The sequence below is a fragment of the Mercenaria mercenaria genome, chromosome 3 (genome assembly GCF_021730395.1).
Source record: "Mercenaria mercenaria strain notata chromosome 3, MADL_Memer_1, whole genome shotgun sequence".
Taxonomy (NCBI): Eukaryota; Metazoa; Mollusca; class Bivalvia; order Venerida; family Veneridae; genus Mercenaria; species Mercenaria mercenaria.
Window position 1 is genome coordinate 8,490,345 of NC_069363.1, and position 11,963 is coordinate 8,502,307.

Genomic DNA, 11,963 nt, shown 5'->3' on the forward strand with positions numbered 1-11,963 from the left:
GGTTTTTTATGTATAAGGTTGGATTGTATTTGATATTTGAAAGAGACTTCCATTTGCTGAAATAAGATTTAAAATATCTAACAGTTATAATATTTAGTTAAAGTACTAACTATCCGTGTTTTATGCACTTTGGGATGGATATAGTTCTAAACAAAATAACAATACAATAACTATTTCAATCCTCTATTTGCTTTTAAACTTTGTGTGCAGGACTTTTATGCGACTTTGTCTTGTTATCTTAAAATAATGTTTTTCCTAAGATGCAATCAATCTGAACACCGTGTCCTTATGCCACACTTTACATAGAGATTAATGTTAGCCTAACATGTGCTCAGCCATTGCTATATAATTTGGCAGATCTATTTTAACTGGTCTACAGACTTGCGGTAAATGGTATGAACTGCTGATTGTATGTATAGACGACATTTGTTGTTGAACAACGTAGCTTGACTGCCTAAGACACAGCTTTTAGGAAGCATTACTGCAATAATGGTAATTAAGAGTGTGGATGTTCTCCAACAAAGTCGTCAGTGTGGATGTTCTCATTTTAATAACGGTGTTTTTTTTTTGAATAAAATATCGTCAGATATCCTTGAAAATAGCAAAATAAAGCAATGTTTGACTATTATGCTAGTCACTGATATTAAATGAGTTTCAAATCTGTCCTCATTTCACGAAAATGCGGTCAAAACTCACTTTCTTAGACAAAAGTGTGGTACAGCTCATACCTTCTTTGCCAACTGTTCGCGTTTTCGAGCAAAAACCAAGCTATATGTACAATATGGAACACTACCGCAGAATAGTATACTCCAGGCCGTGTACGGTGCTCTTTATCTCGAGTCGAAAGCTGCAGTAATAAAAAAGTTACAAGACTTTTCTGACCCGAATCGACGTAAATTTGTGTGTGGTCAGCTCATTTGCGCTGGGTTTTGATGACGTTGCATTCTTGGTTTCCCCACCGTGATTAAATTCACTAGATAAAATATTTGGATGTTCACAAGTTTCACCTTCCAAGAAAAACGAATCGCTGAAATGGTCAAGATCACAGTCGGGACATATCCACCCAGAGTCAACCTCCATGAGATATTTGTATTCGGCTGCTGAAATACTGCCACAGGCATATGAAGTATAAAATATTGATAATACAGCCACGTGAAATTTAATATTTGTACATGTACCTGTTTTTTAGTTTGAGCATTTTATTGGAGAAGTTGTTGGCTTCATGAAAATGTTTACGAAAGTTAGGCAAATAGATAAATATTAATAACACTTGCACAGCAGCTGTTAGGTTGCAGTAACAGAATTTAATAGCGCTAAAAGTTTTTAGAAAACAGTAAAGATATCTTATGGTGGCATATTTCTGCCACGAGATAGCTATGTAGCTATCGCGATACTTAAAAAAAAACTATCTTGGTAAAGCGGAGTTTTCTGAAAAGATTTTCTCAATAGTGGAAGGTTTCATGGAAATATCATTGCAATAGTTTACATCATTTTCTCGATACCTTTTGTGTTAGTGCCCACAACTGCCATTTATTAGCTAGATAAGTTTTCTCGATGCGTTCAGAAATTATCTTGATATTTCGAACTTTTCTGAAAAGTTTTTCGCAATAGCCTAAAGTTTCCTGGAAATGAAAAGCATATCGAAAAAAAATAATGTATTGCAATAATGTTTTCAGAAAAATGCACAACTTTGCTAGAAAGTTTGAAATATTATCATGATAGTTACCGAGCATCTCGTGGCAGTTCCAAGCATTAACGCGAAATTTTGCGCTAAACATTTTCAGGAAATAAATAAAAATATCTAGAAAATATTATTTATTACTGAAATGTTTTCAGAAAGAATGCACACATTTCCTGGAAAGATTACAAATTATCGTGATAGCTACCTAACAATATGCCACCATATTAACCAAATCTCCAGCTGCAGCAAACATAGTTTCTTTCCTGCCATTGTTGTCCTATGGAACAATTGTCTATCAGTTTTAAGGCTGTTCTAGGAAACATCAGCACGTATATTCAAACGCCATTTTCTTTTATCGTTTTTTTAAACAAGTTACCTCGCATTTACCTTATTTTCAAAAAGTTAGAAAAGACCGTGTAAATTTAAATAAATCCCTGCCGAGATAAGCGCTAACATTAGGGACAAATACCAGACTGCATAAAGTAAAAGAAACAAGAGGGCCAAGATGGACCTAGGTCGCTCATCTGAGAAACACACCATAACAGTGTAAACATGTTTGGCCTAGTGATTTCATGAAAACAAATATTCTGGCCAATTTTCATTAAGATTGGACCAAAAATGTGGTCTCTTGAGTTTAAACAAGTATTTTCTTCAATTTGACCTAGTGACCTAGTTTTTGAGCCACAATGGCCTACATTCGAAATTGACCTAGATTTGATCAAGGCAATCATTCTGACCAAATTTCATGAATCTCAATTAAAAAATACACCCTCTATCGCGTACAAAACGTTCTTCTCTGATTTGTCCTAGTGACCTAGTTTTTGACCCAAGATGACCCATATTCAAACTTGACCTTCATTTCATCAAGGCTATCATTCTGACAAAATTTCAGGAAGATCAATTGAAAAATAAATACAGTCTCTATCGCATACACAATGTTTTTCTTTGATTTGACCTAGTGAACTAGTTTTTGACCACAGATGACCCATATTCTAATTTGACCTAGATTTCATCAAAGCAATCATTCTGATCAAACTTCATGAAGATCAATTGAAAAATACAGCCTCTATCGCATACACAACGTTTTTCTTTGATTTGACCTAGTGACTTAGTTTTTGACCCCAGATAACCAATTTTCGAAATTATCCTAGCTTTCATCAAGGTAATCATTTTGACAAAATTTCATGAAGATCAGTTGAAAAATACAGCCACTATCGCATACACAAGCTCAATGTTGACAGACGACGGATGCCAAACGCCAGACGACGGACATCGAGCGATCACAATAACTCACCGGAGCATGTGAGCTAAAAAAGGCCCATCCGCGGTGTCAGTTCATCAATGTGCTCAATAACTTGTCCAAAGGCAAAGCACCAAACGCCTAACTTTTAAAATGGCACGGCTGAGCACGTTGCAATATCAGAATCTTCTCCCTCATTTAGACTGTTCGGGTGCACACCTTAGGAAACCTAATGCGGAATTTTTATTAGGTTTGCTCTCGACAACATGGCCGTTTTCTTGCTTAGGAGTATGGGCTGGGGATGGGGTGATATGCTCTGTCCAAAAGTAGACTTTATTTGTCTGCTGCCTATCAACGGAAAGAACGTTTTTTTTCGGCGACGCCGTCTAAATTCGTTTTCGTTACATATGCCACGTGACTTCAGTTTGCAAATCAAACTACTTGATAACGCATTATAGATAATTTATCAAAATGGAAGATTTATGCAACACTCTGCCTGATTGGACGAGAGTGTCAATTTCTTTCAATCTGTTGATTGTGCTACGCTGAGTGAAATGTAGACAAATCGTTTATCCTAAACGACGCTGTTCACAGTTTTAAAGCTAACTTTGGCTCAGTATATTTAGCAAGAATATTGATATATCTCAAAATGATAAGTAAGTTTAATAAATATGATAAAAACCTGTTCAAATGCCAACATATATCAAATTTAAGAAAGAGCTGAATACGGTCTGCGTATCACATGAATAAGGGTGTGATAAGAGTCTTTTATGTAGAGAAGTGCTTTTTAAAAGATTTTCCTTGTTACAATTGTCGTCTGTATATGAAAAGGTTTCTTGCTTTTGTGACTTATTCAGATTGCATATTAAAATGAATACTTGTTTGCTTTGATATATTTGTTATAAATTATTTAACTGTTTTATTATATATGAATATTTTTCTTTAGTATGGTATGCAAATATTGAACTCAATTGAAACCTGTTTCATTGTATATATGCTATATAATGACTGAATCTCATTACACTGAAATGAAGGTACGCTGCATACAGTTTATCTATGTGATATGACTAAGGTCACACTTTGCTTATGAAACAGAAATATTGAAATAATTACAATTGTATGTTTTGCTTGATCTTCACTTTTTTATAGATGTGACGTCATTGTCCAAAGATTCATGAATAGCGAATATGCATTTGTTAAAGCGGGATCAGTTGGCCTATTTTAGAAATAAATAATAAATAAAAAAATTCTTTAATTGATTTTTTCTCATGTATTCTAATCAAACTTGATTTGTAGCATCTTTATTAGGCCCGCAGCCAACTTTGTTCAGCTGGGACATTTGATCCCTTTTAGGGGCTGCTAGAGCTAAAACTAGAAATGCCTTTATACAGCGTCTCATGAACAGCTTGGTGGATCTTTGTCATACTTGGTCTGGAGCATCATTATAAGGTCCTCTTCCAAATTTATTTATATAGGAACTTGGGCCCTATTAGGGACCACTATAGCTAAAAGTAGATATGCCTTTCTTCGCATTACCCACTAAAATGTAATGGATTTTTATCAAACTTGATGTGTAACAATATCGAAAGGTCTCCTGCTATTTTGTTACAAATGGGGATAGGGACCAATTTAGCTAAAACTTTAAACACGTTTAATGACCTCTTCTCATGAACCGCTTCATGAATCTTCATCAAACTACTGCTGTAATTATTCGTCTAAGGATAAACGAAACAAAATTGCAACCCTACGAAACCTTTGCGAAAAATTAAAAGAGAACCATTTAAATTGTTAAAGTGTGGTGTTAAGTTTCGCAGTTTGAAAAATGTTAGATGAAAGATGAATGTTAGATGAAAAATTCATAAACTTCTTTCCTTATTACAATTCGCCGACCATCATTTTTAAAGATATTTCTTGTTATATCTTTTTTCTTTGTTCACAATTTCCTCAGGAATGTACGTTTGTTTGGTTAGCGACCCGTTGCCTCAATAGAACTTTGAAATCTTACAGACCGGGTCTGCAACAGTCTTCGTTGATAAATTTGATCTAACGCTATGTGAGATTAGGATGGAATTTCAACTAACAAGATGTCAAATCACTGTAATAAAGTAACTATAAGCTGAGGCAAAGGAGGAATAGTCAATAAACAAAAATAAATCAATTTTCTATACAAATACTTACAGAGTCGCAAAATCATTAACCAGTCTATACAAACTAACAATTTACGGTAAGAAAACTTACATTACGATACATGATATAGAGTAATAAAAATAATTTCAGCTTAACACTAGCAAACAAGATCAGTATTCATTTGAATATCTACACTCGAGTCTAGTAGTTTCTATTTTTTTGAGATCAATCATTATGTATACTTTTATTTACTGACGTTGTATAGGATCTATTGTAAGTACGAGTAGACTCACTGGAGCACTGAGCACAGCAACACAGCCAGCGCCACATATCGTAAGGTAAGTAAGTTACAAATAAAAAATATTGTGGAAAGATACAGAAGAAGGCTTGCTTCAAATATCTATTATTTTAAAATTGTTATTATTAAAATCATCAGAATGAAAATCATATAAATACAGTAGTTTATACACACTAACCACTCTTAAAGTTTTTATCATGCGACTGCCTAGTACACATCTTTGTAAAAAGGTCAAAATTGGTCGAAAACCTGGCACATTGATATTTGTTTTATCTATAATGCCTTTTAACAGAAAGGTATAAAATTCAATAATGGAGGCAAACAGCCTTTTAACAGAAAAGTATGAAATTCAATAATGGAGGCAAATAGCCTTTTCACAAAAAGGTATAAATTCAGTAATGGAGTCAAATTCTTTGCTTAAATTGTCATTATCCGTAAAAACCAAACCCATACCACTGCAATTTAAACTTTATTAAGACAATTCTTTTCTCGATTATATTTAATTATCTCAGATTACGAAATTATAGGTATGAAAGTCTGTGTTTAAACAAACTTGCCCAGACGCAACGTCAAACGGTCAATCATGATTTGATTGGTTGCATCGGAAAAAGAAAACTTATCATCAGCGGCCGTTTGTGTTAAATTTTGAAATATTCATAGAATATACAGAAACATTTTTAAACACTGAAAAGTCTGATATATCTAACAGGATTATAATTTTTACATGGCAACTCAGTAATGTGATTTTAATTATGCAACATACAACATCAAACAGTTTACAATGAAATACCTGAGATAGACTTTTGGACAAACTTAACTATTATGGACCCCACCGCAGATGGACTTTTTCTAAACACAAGACGGAAATTGTTTTCATGGTCATCGGCTATATTCTTTTCAAGCCTGTTTCAAGCAATTCGAGCCAGTAACTGGTTCAGTTAAGCGCATTGTTTTCGGCTGGTAATTATTCCATTATTATCGAAAAGTAAGTTTATACGAAATTTCAACCATTTGGTAAAATTTCAAGAAAAGAAACACTTCACGATGAATCTAAAGTTGCTACATTAATAATACTATCGCTATATAAAAGAAACAGTCCATCTTTCACATTGTAAAACGCGGCCTACAGACACTTTCTAATAGTTACGAAAATAAAACAAAGCAAAAATCATGACGAAGAGAACGCAGAACTTGTGAAGCCAGTGTCCGAGGAAGTACGACAAACTCCTGTGATCGTGAACCACGTGCGGGGCCTCCAAAGCGAAGAAAATGAGACTGAGCCAAAAAGCCAAGATGGCGGCGTCCTCCCAATTTCTGATGGTGAAGTACTGTCTGTAAAATACAGCAATATTTTAGAAATAGATAGAATACTAGTAAGTGCTTCTGTGATTTAATAATTTTTTCCTAAGCATGGACAGAAATGCACAAACCGTTTTAATAAACCATTTAAACACAATGTCTTTGTTTTTTTAAAGAACCGAGCAGAGTGATCAAATTCAGAGAACTACATGTACTTGCACATAGGCCCATGACACAGAACTCGACAGTGTCGTGATGTACCATGGACGCTGTTTGTCAAGCGTGCCAACCGCTGAAATATTGGCAAATGTGTGTCCTTTCTGCCTTAGGCTGTGTTAGAAAACCGGACAGGCTAAGAGTAAGATTTACTAGGCATTGTGTAATACATATTGAACTGGCACCGTATTATTGTGTTTGTACCAGATCAGATAAACGCTGTTTTTTGAGCGCATTACATTTTATTATATTACCACAGCCAGTTAGCATTCTCTTTTATACTATCAAGTTGACAACCTCCCCGCAGGACAGGATGATCGTACAAGAAATGTTTCTCGCATTTAAAAAAAAATCTTAGTAAGAAGGTATCGAAGTCAAGATATCTGTAAATACACGTAAACGTATCAACTAAATAGTTACCCCATGATCCACTTTATTACAACTACAAGAACAGCGTCGCAGACGATAGCAGAAAGCAGGTAACGTTCCCCGATGCTTCGGCCCCAGGCTGAGTGATGGTTGTAGAAAAAGAAGCTGACAAGCTCTCCTAACACCGCTGCTATCACCATAGCAACGTTCAACGTAACGTGGAAGTCAACCATTTTGATATTTTCTGAACAGAAACGTGTGAATTTTGAAAACTGAAAAAAGACAAAATAACGCTCATAAAATTGTAGTAAAATTGGATAGAGTTTTTCGCATGAACAATCGAACGTTGAGCTTAAATTGTCAAATAATCAATGTATTCCTGTAGTATATTGCCTGATTTACCGCGTTGCACAATTCATAAAATCGAAGCACGAGTAGTTAAATATTAGAATAAATATATATTATAAATAGTAGTTAAGCATCAGAACGACCTAGTCCTTAGTTATTTCTATTCTAACATGGCCATTGAAATTATGTTTACCTTCATTTAACCATTGTTTTTTTTTTTGTTGTTGTTGTTTTTTAAGATTTTCTAAAAATTGTTGTTTTTCTTCTTGATTAAACTAAAAGAGAAATCAGATCATGGTAGAAGGAAAGTTAAAGGCTTGAGCGGAAGCTGACGTACAGAAAATCTTGGAACGAAGGAAGTTACATTTGAATTATGTTCGCCAATATTTTTGTTTGTTCAGGATTTTATTTTTCACTGAAGAAAAAAAGAACTGTGGCTATTTATTTTAATTCTTGTTAAAAGTTACATGTAGATGTTTATTGTGAAAGTAGTAGGATATTTATTCGTAAAAGTTTCATTAACTATAGCTAATATAGGATCTAGAAAATTTTGCAAATTCGAAGTATTAAGACCACGAACGTCCGTCTGATTTTAAAATATGAACTTAGTAGTGAAGATGGACGAAGAAAACTTTCATGTTTGCGTGTCAAAATTAGTGACGAAAATAGACTTTACAAGAGACGTCGCGCACTGTTTCATTTTCAGAGATCATTCCTGTTGATAGACAACAAATATATAATAGAGGTTTCCTTTATACTGTACCACTGATTTAACAGTAGATATATAAAATATCATTATATTAACTGTGTTTGCTGTTTTATACAAATATGACTTAATTACTTTATATAAAACACCGAAGAGTACCAACTGAATAAACTCGTACAGAAAAGTACACAATTTGAGGTCAGTTATTGAGCACGGAGTACTGAGTTAATTAACATCTCAAATTTCAAGCACATTGCTCACTCATGTGCGGAAACGCAGTACACATCAGCATACTTGATAAAGTGTAGCGTGTTTTTTGTGATGTCTTTATATCCCTTTAATCCAATGTTTAAAGTTCAACGGATGTGTTTATTAGTTTATTGTTGAATTGTTGCCAAGGTATTTTGGGAGTACAAAGCCGTTTCACAAACAAAACTGTTCGCCTTTACAAATATCATTTTTGTCACAGTCAACACTGCATATTTTATGCTTGAAACTTTTAAAGGACATGTCTTTAAAACATGTCTAAATCAAAATAATTTAGTATAAATTAAGTTGATATTCTAAAGTATCATGTGAATAACATACACATGACTTAATCAACACAAGGACATTCTTAAAACTGACATAATTAAACCCTACGGTTTTCCGGGAAGTTTAACAAAATCACTTTCTCATATTATTATGAATAACCAGAACTTTTACTTAATATAAGTCTAGACACTATTAAATATGTGAAAATAACTGGCTTAATGAAGGTTTTGTCAGATATTCACATAGTAAATCAAGCGCCTATTTTTTCTCGCCTTTGTTAAATGATGCAGGCAATCATTAAGCATGGAGCACAATTTATATATTTCTATCTTCTATGATGATTAACCTGGTTCTCCAGACACAAAGACAGAGAGAATGCATGTAAAACAAAAGTATCAAAATTATATTACCTTTCTCTGCAGTTTATCCTTCCACTAAGTCACTTGCAACTTGTGTTATGTTGGTGTAAAGGTTTTGGTTTTGTTTGCTAGGCTAAAAATCGATGAATCAATTACTTTGTTTACAGAGGACGCTTCTATACTAGGTCAGCGTAAGGCGGGGCGCACTAATAATAGTTCTGCTGTACAGTTGAAAAGCAGTTGCCGCTTGTTCTAATTTATTTTATCACGTGACTTTTCTGTATCGCTCACACTCGATAAATAGGTCATATTTTGATAGTGGGGAATACATCACGAGCGGGTACCTGCATGCTGGGTAGAACAACTGACCTTCCGTAAGCCAGTTGGCTGACTTCCTCACACGAAAAATTCAACGCTCCGAGTGAGGCTCGAACCCACATCGATGAGGGGCAGGTGATTTGAAGTCAGCGATCTTAGCATAGGCGTAACCAGGATATTTCGGAGGGGATGCGAGTTGACGAGGGGGTTACCCCCTCCCACAGGTGGGGGTATGGGTGGCCTCCCCTAGAAATTTTTTAAATTAAGAAGTCATTTCGTGCGATTTGGCGTGTATTTGAAAGCTTACTGATGGGTAGATATGTGACTCATTTTTTCGCTTTTTTTCTGTGAATAGTACATAATGTCTTTTAAGTCTCCGCAGGTAGGGGTATGGGGGCGGTCCCCAGAAAATTTTTAAATTAATAAGTCATTTCGTGCGATTTGGCGTGTATTTGAAAGCTTACTGATTGGTAGATATGTGACTCATTCTTCCGCTTCTTTCTGTGAATAGTATCATAGTACATAATATCTTTTAAGTTCCCGCAGGTGGGGGTATAGAGGGCCCCCCCCCCCCCCCCCCCCCCCCCAAAAAAAAATTTTTTGAATTAAGAAGTCATTTCGCGCTATTTGTTTTAGCAGCTGTAGCATGACACTGTATTTTTCTTACAATATGTCTATAATTAAAAAAAATATACTGAAAGGAAAAGGCACAGCTGTAAAATTTGATTTCATATGCAGTTCATATAAAAAATAAGAATAACTTATGTTAGATTTATTTCTCATCAGGCTAGATAAACAAACACTTATACAGTAATGTATTTTTCATATCAGCACCTTATCCATATTTACTAGTCTTTTCGCACTTTCAGTAAATAAGACTTTTGAGCTGAGTGTAGGCAAATCTGTCAATTATAGCAGATTAATCTAAATATATGATGGTTTTAATAACAGTCTTCGTAGATACATCCAACCTTCTGTAAAATCGCCGATTCAATATTGAAACGTTAGGTAAAAATCTGTTAAAAAAGCTGCCGGTGCTCAGTCCACTGATTTTTGAGATTTGACGGTAATCAACAGACTTTATACAAAGGTTACAGCGTTAATATTAGTAAACATATGTAAGTTGGCGAGCGTAGCGAGCCGAAAAAATCAAAGAATGGGCCTTCAATGGTATTTTGGTGTAATGAAAAATGCAAACTTTGCCGAAAAAGGGGGGTGCGATCGCACCCGTCGCACCCCCCTGGTTACGTCTTTGCCTAGAGGCCTCTTACAATCTATTGGTACCCTTTTTATTACTTGAAGACAATGGTTAAATATCAAAGATAGGAAAATGAGTGCTTTCCTGGACACAAATCCTCAATACTAGTAGTTTCTTTAATTCCCAGTGTGCATGTTACCTACACATTTCGTCCGTGGTGCATGACGCGCCCAGGGGCAAACCCATGACCCCTCGATTTCGAAACTGGCACTCCTGTAGTAGAGTATCAAAGCGATCAATGCATCAATAGTAAAAAAGAATTTGACATGTACCAGCCAAATATAGGGTCCGAGTGCCTGAAACCTTGAAAGTTATTTTAAAACTTCTAATTCCTACCAAGCTGATGTAGTTCAATTTGGGCGAACATTTTTTAATAAGTCTAAAGCCTTGGCTATCATAAATTTGGTCGAACCTGTTCAGTGTTTTACAAAAATCGTTGGGAAGTGGACTTGAGCATGTCTTGAACTATTTATATCCGTATAAAGCGTTCAATATTTTTTTTACGGCGCCGGGTCGGGGTAAATTGTCGGGAGGAAATAAATAGCGTAGTCACAGAATGCACACATGCAATAGAAAAAAACTCACGTACTTGGCAAAATATCCGCCCTAGGTTGATGATTTGTCAACAAAATCTGCCATATTAGACACAATTTTCTCACTTAAACCAACGAACACCATTTACGTCCTACCCCCTGATAATGGTCGTGTGAAAAGCTTAAGGGTAAAACAAATTTCGTGCATCAGAAATTGTTTCACAACTGCAAACTGAGTAAGTCTTCTCGGATTAAAGCGTAAACAGTTACATGTTTTTCCTAACGATTCGACAAAATTATTTTCCTTTATTTACACAAACAGTTGCATGGTCCTGTCCGAAAAAAAAACTCTTTATGCATTTCAAATATTATTTTAGCTCACCTGAGCACAAAGTGCGCAAAGTGTGGTCACTGTGTCTGTCGTCGCCGTCAACAATTTGACTATTAACGCTATAGTGGTCACAATTTTAGTCCAATCTTTATGAAAATTGTCAGAATATTATCCTCAAGAAACCCTCGGAAGAGTTCACTACTGGGTCTTCTGAAGTTAAAAACTAGGTCACTAGTTCAATTAAGAAAACCTCGTTAACATTCTGCAGACCACATTTCTACTTCAACTTTATGAAACTTTGTCAGAATGTTCTCTACCATATATAGGAAATATATAAAACTGGATT

At 35.1% G+C, this 11,963-nt stretch overlaps 1 protein-coding gene across 1 annotated transcript; it reads right to left on the reverse strand.

Moving 5' to 3' along the window:
- Positions 1-5,434: 5,434 nt before the first annotated feature.
- On the reverse strand, positions 5,435-9,383 carry LOC123525482 (uncharacterized). Its single transcript, XM_045304568.2, has 3 exons — positions 9,229-9,383; positions 7,282-7,502; positions 5,435-6,678 (listed from the first exon to the last, which is right to left on the reverse strand). Exons 2-3 carry the CDS (start codon positions 7,461-7,463, stop codon positions 6,483-6,485), a joined length of 378 nt encoding a protein of 125 aa, XP_045160503.1. The 5' UTR covers positions 7,464-7,502; positions 9,229-9,383; the 3' UTR covers positions 5,435-6,482.
- Between the last annotated feature and the right edge of the window lie 2,580 nt (positions 9,384-11,963).